General features: G+C 39.5%; 1 protein-coding gene across 4 annotated transcripts in view; it reads left to right on the forward strand.

Moving 5' to 3' along the window:
• usp6nl (USP6 N-terminal like) overlaps window positions 1-13,509 on the forward strand; it is a 211,268-nt gene that overhangs the window by 156,893 nt on the left and 40,866 nt on the right. For all 4 annotated transcript variants that reach the window (XM_078235858.1, XM_078235859.1, XM_078235857.1 and 1 more), the window contains one exon: window positions 11,977-12,071. In XM_078235858.1, coding sequence (XP_078091984.1) covers window positions 11,977-12,071 — 95 coding nt within the window. The remainder of the gene's footprint in view (window positions 1-11,976; window positions 12,072-13,509) is intronic.

The raw sequence follows: 13,509 nt of genomic DNA on the forward strand, positions 1-13,509 counted from the left end.
TTATGGGGTGTCATCAGCAAACTTGAAAATCAAGTCGGAGGGGAATTTGGCCACATAGTCATAGGCGTGTAAGCAGTATACTAGGGGCCTGAGGAGACAGCCTTGGCACCGGTGTTGAGGATGATCGTGGAGGTGGTCTTGTTGTCTATCCTTAGTGATTGTGGTCTGTGGGTTAGGAAGTCTAGGATCCAGTTGCAGAGGGAGGAGCTGGGCCCTTGGCTACAGTGTTCGGAGATGAGATTTGTAGAAATAATGGTGTTGAAGGCTGAGCTGTAGTCAATAAATATGGAATTTTATTCCATTTGAATCTGCTGTTAGATTAAAGAATCTTTGTGTCCAATGGCAGTAATATTATCAGGAAAGTTAAGCAGCTAATCATATTGACATATTCTCTGTCGTGAACCAGGAAATAACCAGTGAATCCCTTCACAATTTATTTGCTTTCTTTAAAAGTTAAAATTAAATGTTTGACATATACATGCAATTAAGATGGAAGTCAAGGTATCAATTTTTGAAATGAATTCAAAACTGAATTTTTAAATCATAATTTGACATTCAAAACTAAAATTACTCTTTCAGGGCCAGTTCTGAACTTAGGATGCCATTTACAAAGGAACAGTTACTCATTTAACAAGGTGTAATTTCTTCAAGGAGACTAAGCCTAAAACTGCAAGTTCTCGTTAGTTCAGTGATTTTTAATTGATTGCATTCTGAGGGTTTAAGGGGCAAGTACCGCAACAGCACAGAATCACAGTCCGAGCTTCTGGAGGTTCATTTTAACTTCAGATATCTGGACTTGAGTTGCTTGCTTCAGTGGAGTAATAATGGCAAACATTGACTGTTTTGCCATCACTAATACTTCAAAAACTGGCCGCAATTTTTGCCCAATACTGTAAGAAAATCCCTTCCTTGAAAGTAAGTTAATAGATCATAGGGCTGCATTTAACAGATGAGGGGCTTTGTTAAAGCAAGTTGATTAAAAATAATTGAGAAAAGAACTAAAGGGAATTTTTTTCAGGTCTAGAATGCACTACCTGAAAGAAAGATGGGAGCAAGTTCTGTAGGAACTGTCAAAAAGCAATTGGATATGCACTTAGAGGACTAACTTGTAAAGTTATAAGGGGTAAAGCTAGGTGTGGGACTAAATCGGACAACTCTTCCCAATACATGGCTCGAGCATGATGGATCAAACAGCCTACTTCTTTGCCGTAAGATTCTCAGATTTTAATACCATGAACAGGCAGGTTATCTTGTGAAGAAAAATTGGACAGGGTGGGCTTGTATCCACTGAAGTTTAGAAAAGGTGCTTGATTGAAACGTATAAGATCCTGAGGGATTTTGAGAGGTTGATGTCGAGAAGGTGTTTCCTCTCCTTGGAGAATCTAGAACTAGGGATCCCTGTTTAAAAATAAGGGGTCACCCATTTAACTCAGTTTTGGTTTCTGAGGGTAGTGACTCTTTGGAGCTCCTTCCTCTAAAGGCAGCGGAAGCAGAGCCTTTTTATGTTTTCAAGGCAGAACTAGATTGATTCTTGATCAAAGGAGTGAAGGGTTACCAGACGTAGACAGGAGGTTATAGTTCAATCAGCTATAATCTTATTCAATGAGGGAGCAGGCTTGAAGGGACAAGTGCCCTACTCCTGCTCCTAGTTAGTATGTCTGTATTGTGGCATTGGTGTACCTTTTAAGAATGTTTTTTAAAAATCATCATTTCTGCAGCTCACAGGTTAAGTGGTTTCTTAGCTCACATCTTCAGTGATGTCATTGTTGCCGGCTTAACTGGAAATGTCCTTTTATTGCTATTTAACCGGCTTAAATGGGGTTGTTTTTGTTTACTCTGGGATTAGTTTTTAAGATCCTGCATTGTTAGGATAGTGATGTGTTTTTGGACAGTTTTTTTCAGTTTGGAGCTGCAGGTTTGAATTTTTGTTTTAAAGGGACAGCAAGCTAAAAAGAAGTGCATTCCCCCTCTCCCTATTGTTTTGAAAATTCTATTGGTTGGTTGAAAACGAGAAGCGTGAAAATCTTCTGTTGTGGGGGGCTGGATTCTGGTGTTTATTTATTAGTCACAAGTAAGGCTTACATTAACACTGCAATGAAGTTACTGTGAAATTCCCCGGAGTGAATCCAGAGAACTTCAGAGTTCAACCAAAGGACACAATTTTCATTATCACGTGAGTAGTAGACTTTGCTGTATTGAACCTGTTTAAAGGTTTTGTCTATGGCAAGGGTTTTGGTTCAATTGGAACATGTCAGATATTTTTGTTAAGCGTTATACATTGTGGTGGTTGTATTGTTTCTTGTTTGTAATTGATAAAAATTTCTTGTTAATTTTCTAACTCTTCCTGTTGACTATATTTTTAAATCAACTTTGTTTGATAAAAGCTCCCTCGTGGGTTATTTGAATCATCCCTGAAGGGAAACCTATCATGCTTATCCAAGCCAAATTCAAGATGCAAAACTTATGATCCAGGAGGGCTCCATAAAACACTTTGGAGTTTCTGACCTGAACCATAGCAATTGCGGGCTCTTGCGGGATTAAAATCTATATTTCTTGATTGATTCAGTATTATTGAGCACAAGGACAGTGAGTGGTGAGCATATTGGTGTTTTCTTTTCAGGTGTTGTGTTCAGGTTTAAATAGGGAGTGCCTTGTGGAATAATGGCTCTTTTAGAGGCTAAGATGTTCTTGGGGGTCGAAGTGGTCACGCACGGTAGTTTACAAAAGGTGACTAAAACAAAGCTTTTGGAATTGGCTAAAACATTGCAGTTGACATTGCCTGACGCCGTACGGAAAGGGGAGATAATTGGGGCGATAGCTCAGCATTTAAAATTGCCATTAACATAGTCAGAATCATTGGAAATGGCTAGAATTCAATTACAAATGAAACAGCTTGAACATGAAGAAAAGTTGAAACAGTTTGAATTGCAACAAGAAAACGAAATTAGACTGCTTGAATTGCAGGCAAGAATAAAATTTGAACTTTGGAAACGAACCAAAGTGAACATCAGTTTAAATTGGCAGAAGTAAAGGGAAAGGTACAGATTGAGAGTAGTCAAAGGCTTGGTGAGGATCTATTTAAATTTGTCCAAGCATTGCCAAGGCTTGATGAGCAGGATGTAGAAGCCTTTTTCATTTCATTTGAGAAAGTGGCTAAACAAATGGCCAACGACCAAGTGGGTATTGCTGATTCAAACAAAGTTCATAGATAGTGATGCAAACACTTCACTAGCTCTATCAGAGGAGGTATCTGGGAAGTACGATGAGGTGAAAAAAATCCATCTTGGGTGTGTATGAACTAGTGCCAGACGCCTACAGGCAACGGTTTAGAAATCTAAGAAAAGAACCTGATCAAACGTACATAGAATTTGAAAGGATCAAACAGAGTAATTTTGATAGGTGGATTAGGACTTTGAAAATAGACCAAATACATGAAGCTCTTAGAGAAATGGTTATTTTGGAGGAGTTTAAAAATTCACTTCCTGATGTAATGAGAACTCATGGAAGAGCAGACGGTAAAAACTGCAAGGTTAGCAGCAGAAATGGCGGATGATTATGAATTAGTTCGTATATCAAAGTTTGGTTTCTGACATCAGTTTCAACATGTGAGGGATAGAAACTGGGGAAAAGAGAAATACTCAGGTGATAAAGGAGATCCTGTGGGAGATAACAAAGACTGTGTACCTCAGGTTAAAAAGGGTGGAAGGGAAATTAAAAGCCTCAGATGTTATCACTGCAATAAATTAGGCCATGTAAAATCGCAGTGTTGGTGGTTTAAGAAAAGCACTGGGAAGACTGACGTGGTAAAACAGGATACGCCAATGGGGTTTGTTCAAGTGGTAAAGGAAAGCCCAGCTAAAGCAAAATAGATGCAAAAGAATGTGCAGCTTGATCAGGAGTTGATTAATAAGAAGGTGCCAGATCTCTTTAAAGAATTTACTTGTGTTTGTAACATTTACTCGTGTATGAGGAGGAGTGGGTGAAGAAGTTAAAATTTTAAGAGATACGGGAGCAAGTCAATCTTTGATGGTAAGAGATGAGGAGTTATGTAGTCTGGAAGGAGTATTGCCAGAAAAGATGGTAATATGTGGAATTCAGCGCGAGAAGAGTAGTGTCCCATTATATAAGGTGAGATTGGAGAGTCCAGTGAAGAGTGGTGAAGTGGTAGTAGGAGTAATAGAGAAATTGTCTTGTCCAGGAATACAGTTTATCTTGGGTAATGATATAGCTAGATCACAGGTAGGAGTGATGCTTACTGTGGTTGAAAAGCCAGTGGAGAATCAAACAACTGAGTCGTTGAAGGACGCACATCCTGGGGTTTCTCTTGATTGTGCAGTAACAAGGTCACAAAGTCGCTGGTTAAGATGAGGAGAAATCGAAGAGTGGAGATAAGAAAGTTGAAGTTCAGTTATCGGAAACAATTTTTGATCAGATGGTTTGGAAAAGAACAAGAACAGGTGGAGGATGAGGTGGATATTTTTAGTTCAGGAAAGTTGGCAGAGTTACACAAAGATATAGAAATAAAACAGATATATTAGAAAGCATACACAGAAGAGGAATCTGAATGTATACCAGAATATTACCTTAAAAATTATATCTTAATGAGGAAATGGAGATCTTTACATATTCAGGCAGATGAAAAGTGGGCAGAGGTTCATCAAGTGTAATTGTCGGTAGGGTACAGAAAGGTGTTGCGAGTAGCACATGAGATACCAGTAGGAGCTCATTTGGGAGTAAGGAAAACTCAAGCCAAAGTACAAAAAATTTTTTATTGGCCTGAACTGCGTAAAGATATAGTTAAATTTTGTCAGTCATGTCACACATGTCAAGGGAAACCGCTAGTGGTGATAAAACCAGCACCCTTAATACCATTCAAGCACTTTAGAAACCATTTGTTAGGGTCTTGATTGATTGCATAGAACCCCTTCCTAAAATGAAAAGTGGGAATCAATATTTATTGACTATAATGGATGTGTCTACTTGTTTTCCAGAGGCCATTCCATTACACAATATTACAGCTAAAAGGATTGTAGAGGAGTTACTTCAATTTTTTACTAGGTATGGACTACCCACAGAAATACAATCAGATCAAGGATCAAATTTTACCTCGAAGTTATTCAAAGAGATTATGGATAGCTTAGGAAAAAAAGAATTTAAGTCAACTGCGTATCATCCAAAATCGCGGGGAGCGTTAGAGCAGTGGCATCAAACTTTGAAGACAATGCCGAGAGCTCATTGTCAAGATTATCCAGAGCATTGGGACAAAGGAATTCCATTTGTACTCTTTGCAATTAGGGATGCACCGAATGACTCAACTAAATTCAGTCCATTTAAATTGTTTTTTGGTCATGAGGTAAGAGGACCACTTAAATTGATCAAGGAGAAATTGGTGAGTGAGTGTTCTGAGACTACATTATTGGGTGATGTCTCAAATTTTAGGGAAAGGTTGAATAGAGCAGGTGAGTTGGCTAGATAACATTTAAAAGTGGCACAGCATGTGATAAAACAGGAAGCAGATAAGAAATTAAAAATTTGTAATTTTGCTAGTGGGGGCAGAGTCTTAATAGGTGAACCTTTAAAAGCAAGGTTTAGTGGGCCTTATCAAATTGAAAGGAAATTGAGTGAGGCGAATTATTTGATAAGAACGCCAGGTAGAAGGAAAACTAAGTGTGTCATGTGAATATGCTTAAAAGGTATTTTGATAGGGAAGGAAAGCAAATCCAGATGACTCTGAATTTGACATTTCTCAAATTAAATTGAATAACGAGGACGTTATTAAAAATGGGGATAGACGACTGAGTTACCTTCCAGAGGAAAATCGAATTGACCTGAAGGAGTTATTAATATCTTATGAACAACTATGTGGGAATAAGTTGGGGAGTACTAAGATAATTGGGAGTGAGATAGTTGTAGAAAGTATTGTTCCAATTAAGCACCTTCCTTGCAAACATGCCCTTTTCAAGTTGGCACAGGTTCAGGTGGAAAAGCTGATGCATGCTTAGTCTGAGATACAGCAGCCAAAAGTCTTAATCAATCACGTTAAACTGGTGGAGGTGGAGAAGGAAAACCAGTTAATGGACAATAATGTGAAAAAGAAAGTGAGCAGGTGTGGAGACAGATACAAATCAAGTTGACTGTTTTGGAACATGTTCCTGAATTGTTCAAATTGCCTGAACATAAATTGCAGGACCGTCAGAAACAACACTGATCTATGCAAAGGAAAGTGTGGATGAATCAATGGTCATGTCTGACCTAAAAAAGGAGATTGAGGAGTAGAAGTATCGTACTAATGTGGATCAAAGGAAAGGACCACAAGGTGGAATCAGATTGTTTGCTAAAATTGTACCATCCAAAATGAACTGCTGGCATAATAATTCTGTACAGTGTGCAAGGATGTGGATGCCCAGTGAAACAGCACTGTACGTAGCTGATGTTTGAATACATTACGGCGGTTTTCACATCAGCGTAACTGCCAAAATGTTATTTGGAACCATGGTCGAAATGGCTTCTGACACCAAGGAAGACAATTTGCTGTGTGTCTTTGCCAAACAGTGTGCGGAAATTGATGGTGCAGATCGAGAGCAGACAAAGGAGTCGAATTACTTGGTAGAGGAAGACCTGACGCCAATGAACAAGAAAGGGGACAGAGATAAAATGACCTTTCTGAATGTCCTTGACTACACACAAGCAATGTGTTATCCTGCTGATCCTACTTAGTTTTCTGAGGGCATTTCCAGAGCTAAGGTATCATTGCAACAACAAACTGAGTTTGGATTTGGAATCAAAGCAGGATTAAGGACTGAAGGAGAACTTTGGAGAGGAAGCAGTTTGTCACAGGAATGTAAACAGGATGTTCGATGGTAAAAGACAAGGACTGAAATGGACTTTGACTGTTGTATTTGCATATTTTGATTTTGTAAAATTTATCGTAGAGTACCAGTAATGTGAAACTGAAAGGGTTTGAAAAATGAAACCATCTTTGAAGGTTGATGGTTTATTTTTTTCTTGTGTGACATTCATATATCTTTTAAAAAGGTTTTTTTAAAAAAAGCTTGATTTCTGCAGCTCACAGCTTCAGTGGTTTCTTAGCTCACAGCTTCAGTGATGTCATTGTTGCAGGCTTGACTGGAAATGTCCTTTCATTGCTACTTAAGTGGCTTAAATGGGGTTGTTTGTGTTTACTCTGGGGTTAGTTTTGCGATCCTGCATCGTTCGGAAGACGGTCATGTGTTTTTGGACAGTTTTTTTTCATTTTCAGTTTGTAGCTGCAGGTTTGAATTTTAGTTTTAGAAGAGACAGCACGCTAAAAATAAGTTTTTCCCCCTCCCTATTGTTTTGAAAATTTGTTGGTTAGCTGAAAACAAGATCTTGTTTTCCTGAAGGGTGAAAATCTTCTGGTGGGGGGCTGGACCAGAGTCTTTCTGGTGCTTTGGGAAGCTGTCTTGTCTTCAAACTGTTCGGAGTGAATTCAGCAGACTTCAACCAAAGGACTCGATTTCGATTATCACGTGAGCAGTAGGCTTTGCTGCATTGAACCTGTTTAAAGGGTTTTGTCCATGGCAAGTGTTTTGGTTTGGTTGGAACACATCAGATACCTTTGTTAAGGGTTATACATTATAGTGGTTATTTTGTTTCTTGTTTGTAATTGATAAAAGTTCTTGCTAATTTTCTTACTCTACCTGTTAAATATATTCTTAAATAAACTTTGTTTGATAAAAGCTACCTAGTGGGTCATTTGAATCACACCTGAAGTGGAACATTTCATGCCTATCCTTGCCAAATTCAAGAGGCAAAACATATGATCCAGAAGAGCTTCATAAAAAAACATAACAATATGTTCACATGGTGTAGCTTTTTAATCAAAAATAAATCATGGTTTGAAATTCATTTTATTTGAATTTTTTTGCACACGTATGTTATGGTCAGTGCCGTTGAACCGAGTAAATGCATTTATGACTTCAAGAAGAGTAATACATTTAAGCAGAGCTTAATATTTTTCATGTATGTAACAGAATTGGGGGTTCTGAATACCTGTTATGAAAATTCTTTGAAATTGAGGAGAATTTGTATTTTCTTGAAGTTTGTTCTTCTAGAAATACAATATATGATACTCTATCCTATCAACAGACTGCCAAAATTGATGCATCCATATTTCGATACACAACTGGAGTTTTCGTAGATCTTATGGTTCCTCTGTACAGAGGGAACAGCTTAGAACAAAGAAAAATACAGCACAGGAACAGGCCCCTCAGCCCACCAAGCTTGCACCGATTCCGAGTCATTATTTACACCCACTACTTATTGCCCATATGCAGTTACTATCTCTCTGTTCACATCCCATTCGTGTGTCTATCAGGATATGCCTTGAACGTTGCTAATGTGCCTGCTTCCACCACCCCCACTAGCAGTGTGTTGTAGGCACCCACCACCCTCTTTCCCTGCACATCACCCCTAAATTTTCTCCCCCTCTCCTTGAACCTGTGCCCTCTTGTAATTGACCTTTCCACCCTGGCAAAAGGCCTCTGACTATCCACCCTAATTTTGTAGACCTCTATCAGGTTGCCCCTCAGCCTCTATTTCCAGTGAAAACAATCCAAATTTATCGAACCTTTCCTCATAACTAAAACCCTCCAGACCAAACATCATTCTGGTAAACTTTCTTTGCACCTTCTCCAAAGCATCCACATCCTTCTCGTAGTGTGGTGACCAGAACTGCACACAATATTCCAAATGTGGCCTAACCAAAGTTCTATACAGCTGGAACGTAATTTTCCAACTTTTATATTTAAAGCCTCGGTCAATGACAGCAAGCATGCTATATGCCTTCTTGACCATCTTATCTACCTGTGTTGCCACTTTCAGGGATCTATGGACCTGTACACCCAGATCCCTTTGTTTGGCAATGTTCCTAAGGGTCCTGCCATTGACTATAATTCGCACCTGAATTTGATCTTCCAAAATGCATCACCCCGCTTGATGGGCTGGAGGGCCTGTTCCTGTGCTATATTGTTCTTTGTTCTAAATTCCATCTGCCATTTCTCTGCCCAAGTCTGCAATCTGTCTATATCTTGCTGTATCCTTAAGACAATCCTTGTCACTATCTGCAACTCCACCAATTTTTGTGTTATCCGCAAATTTATTAATCAAACGACCTATGTTTTCCTCCAGATCATTGGCATATGTTACAAACAGCAGAGGTCCCAGCACTGATCCTTGTGGGGCACCACTAGTTACTGATCTCCATTCTGAAAATCACCCTTCCACTGCTACTCTCTGCCTTCTGTGACTAAGGCAGTTCTGTATCCATCTAGCCAGCACATCCCGGATTCCATGAGACATTACCTATTGTACCAGCCTGCCATGAGAGACCTTGTCAAATGCCTTACTGAAGTCCATGTAGACAACATCCACTGCCTTTCCCTCATCAATCATTCTTGTCACCTCCTTAAAGAACTATCAAGCTGGTGAGACACAACTTTCTCTGCACAAAACCATACTGTCAATCACTAGCAAGTCCATTCGCTTCCATTTAAATTTTTTTAAGAAGAGTTGAAAGTTACAATTATACTAATGCTTTTTAAAATGCTGTGTTAAGGTTTTTGAGCCTGCTATTTTACATTTCCCAAATACAGAGCTATGTTCACTCAGTATCTCATTTCTTGCAACTTCAGCTATTTAATTTGAACAAAACTTCCAAATGGATGCCCAACGGCTATCAATAAATGTAAGTGTTTTTAATAAACTGCAAGGTACTCTAATTAAACCTGATTTGCAGAAAGACCTGGATGTCCTCATGCATGAATCACAAAAGGCTAGTATGCAGGTACAGCGTGTAATTAGAACAGTAATAGAATGTAATTTCTTGAGAGTGGAATTGATTCCAAAAGTAGGGTGGTTATTGAACACCCACGAGAGGTATTCAAAGGCAACATTCCGGCAGTGGCATTTGTGCTCCAGAACTTATCAGTGCCTCGAGCTAAGCTGTTTCAGTTCAGCTCCAATGTCGGCATCTATCTGGCAATGTGGGAAATTGCTCAGCGATGCCTCATGCACCAAAAGCAGGACAAATCCAATCCAGCCTCTTGCCGCATCATCAGTCTACTCTTGGCCCTCAGCAAAGTGCAGGTGTCATCAACAGTGCTATCAAGCAGCACTTAGACAGCAATATCTGCTCACTGACACTCAGCTTGGGATCTGCCAGGGCCACTCAGCTCCTGACATCATTACAACCTTGGCCCGCACATGGACAAACAACTGAACACCTGAGGTGAGAATGATGGCACTTGACAACAAACAGCATTTGACCAACTATGGCATCAAAGAGCCCTAGCAACACTGAAATCGGTGGGAATCGATGGGAAACTCCACTGGTTGGTCATACCTAGCACATAGGAAGGTGATAGTGATTTTTGAGGTCTATCATCTCAGTCCTGGGACATCGCTGCAGAAGTTCCTCAGTCCCAGGCTCAACCATATCCAGTTGTTTCATCAATGACCTTCCCTCCATTGTAAGGTCAGAAGTGGGGATGTTTGTAGATTCCTTGGATACTGAAGCAGTCCATGTCCATATTTAGCAAGACTTGGACAATATCCAGGCTTGGGCTGCTAAGTAACATTCACGTTTCACAAGTTCCAGGCATTGACCATCTCCAACAAGAGAGAATCCAACCACCTCTCCTTGACGTTCAATGGCATTAATATTGCAAAACCATCTCTGACCATCAATATCCTGGGGCAAGTGGGGGGAACTGAACTGAAGCAGCCACAAAATACTGTGACCATGAGAGCAAGTCAGAGGCTGGGAATTCTGTGGCGAGTAGCTCACCTCCTGACTTCCTGTCCACCATGACGAGGCACAAGTCAGAAGTGTGATGGAATACTTTCCACTTGCCTGAATGTGTTAGAATGTAACCGGTGACAACTTTGTATCGGATGTAATGTGATCAATGTTAACAAGCTGTAAGGGTCAGCTGACCCAGTAAACCATGGGACCAGTTACAGAATTATGTGATGATCAGCTGACCAGCTGACTCACTACAAACAAGAACCTGTTGGGAATTATGGGGAGTTTGAATTGGCCTGGGGTGAGGCCCCAAGTTTGGAGTTGTGAAGTTTCTTTATTAAACCTTTTCTTTGATTTATAAGTTGGAGTAAGTTTTAAATGTTTATTGTCTGCATTTCAAGAGTTCCTTCTGAAGAAACAGGATGAGGACAGCTGAGCAACACTCAAGATGCTTGACACCATTCAGGACAAAGCAGCAGAAAACATTCACTTCCTCCACCACTGGTGCATAAGGCATCAGTGTGTAGCATCTGTAAGATGCACTACAGCAATGCACCAATGCTCCTCCAATAGCACCTTCCAAAACCGTGACCTTTACCACCTAAAAGGACAAGGGCAGCTGATGTATGAGAACATCACCACCTGCAAGTTCCCCTCCAAGCCATGCACCATCCTGACTCGGAAGCCAATCACCATTTCTTCCCTGTTGCAGGGTAAAAATCCTAGAATTCCTTCCCCAACAGTACTGTGGATATACCAATGCCACACGGACTGCAGTAGTTCAAGAGACCGGCTCATCATTGCTTTCTCAATGGCAGTTAATGATGGACAACTATTGCATGCTGAGCCAGCAACATCGAATTTCTGTGAAATAACTTTTTGAAATCGTCCAAGGCAGCTGTTTATTTTAAAATGGCGAAGAGCCCAGTGAGAAATTGAATACCTTTCAGAATGAAGCGATGTCAGCTTCTTGTCAATGTTAGATAATTGACTTCTCATCAGTGTACTTGCAGCATTTTGATATTTTTTAGATTTCTAGCATCGGCAGTATTTTGCTTTTGCCCGCCTGTCTGTCTTAGGTTTTCACAATGTAATATTTTAAAATAAGTCCAGCTAAGCTGCACCTTAAATGTTACGCAAAGCTATCTGTCTTTGACGACAAAAAATTAAATCATCTTTACTCTTTTTTTAAGGATTCTTTGTTCCTGGTTTCCCAAAATTGTTACGGTTTCAAGAACACCATGATCGGATTTTGAAGAAGTTCATGCCCAAGCTTAAACAGCATTTAGTGAGTATCTTCAGCTTTTGCAAAGTTAGCAATAATATCTTGTAAAGATGTGTTGCCTTGCATTTTCAACTTCAGTATAACCCCATAGGGTTATATTAAATGAGCCAAGTTACAAGCTCAAATGATCATCATAAATTGGTTGTTAATGTAGCTATTCGCATACTCCCCATTGTTCAGCAAATGCTGCCTGGTTGTGGAATTACATCCAATGGGTAAAGCGTTGTTTTGGGTTTTGCAAGCACAGGCTGGTTGAGTCTATTCTGCCTGTAATGACATGCGTTCATACGCAGGGATTGGTTCTCTACAAACAAAAGGAATATGTTCAAGCCTTGCATTTATTCAAATTACCTGGCAGCATGGGAAGCTTATAGTTTCCAGTTGCTTTCTCCATGGCAATCAGAATCCACTTGCCAACCAATAAGCACCCGTTTCTCCTGCAGCACATTTGAAATTTGGCATTCTTGCATTTGTCCTGATGAGTGCAAGGTGAAAAGCTTTGGCTACATCTCTCGCTGTTCATCGGTATTTTAATGGGATAATATTTTTTCGAAACTGTAACATTTTCTTCAAACAATGATACTGGGACCCTGATTGGGCCTGCAAAATAACACATTTCCAAAAATGTTATTTATTTTGGAGTGGATTGCTGTATTTTGATATGAATTTTAAAAATTGAATGATATGTTTAAGTAAAACAACCTGCAAATATGACTTTATATTTCACAATCAGTTGCGTGCCATTTTGTAACTTGCACAGTATCTTTAGATTCTGTTCTGTTTCAATTTAGCCCAAACTAAAAGGCAGTATCATTGCATTTTAGCACATGTTATAATTCAGGTCAGAAACTCCAAGATATTTTATGAAATCTGCCTGGGTCACAAGTTTTGCACTTTGAATTTGGTTAGGGTAAGCATGAGATGTTTCACTTGAGGTATGATTCAAACAACCCATTAGGGAGCTTTTATCAGACAGAGTTTATTAAAGAATATAGTTAACATATAGAAAGAAAATTAGCAATAACTTTTAACAATTACAAACAAGAAAAAAATTATGATATCATATAAACCTTAACTAAATGAAATGTTCTAACCAAACAAACCCTCCCTATAAAGATATCCTGCCACAGGCTTAACACAGAAAGCAAGGATGCTCACATATTGCTGTTGGATTCTGCAGCTTACTTGACACACACACATAGACAAGCTTGAAGTCAGAATAGCTTCCCAAAACACAAGGGAGAGAGACAGACCACTGCACCCAGCCTGAAGTAAAACACTTTCCAACTAAAACAGCAGCCCAAATTGAAAGTGAAAGAATTCCTGTCACCTGATCTGTCAATCAATCTACCCATAACAATTCAAATAGGTTCGTAAAGTCCCAGAGAATGGGTTAGGCCGAGATTAAAAATAAACAAAACCCCATTCAAACCATTTAAAC

This window comes from Mustelus asterias, chromosome 19 (assembly GCF_964213995.1).
Source record: "Mustelus asterias chromosome 19, sMusAst1.hap1.1, whole genome shotgun sequence".
Classification (NCBI taxonomy): domain Eukaryota; kingdom Metazoa; phylum Chordata; class Chondrichthyes; order Carcharhiniformes; family Triakidae; genus Mustelus; species Mustelus asterias.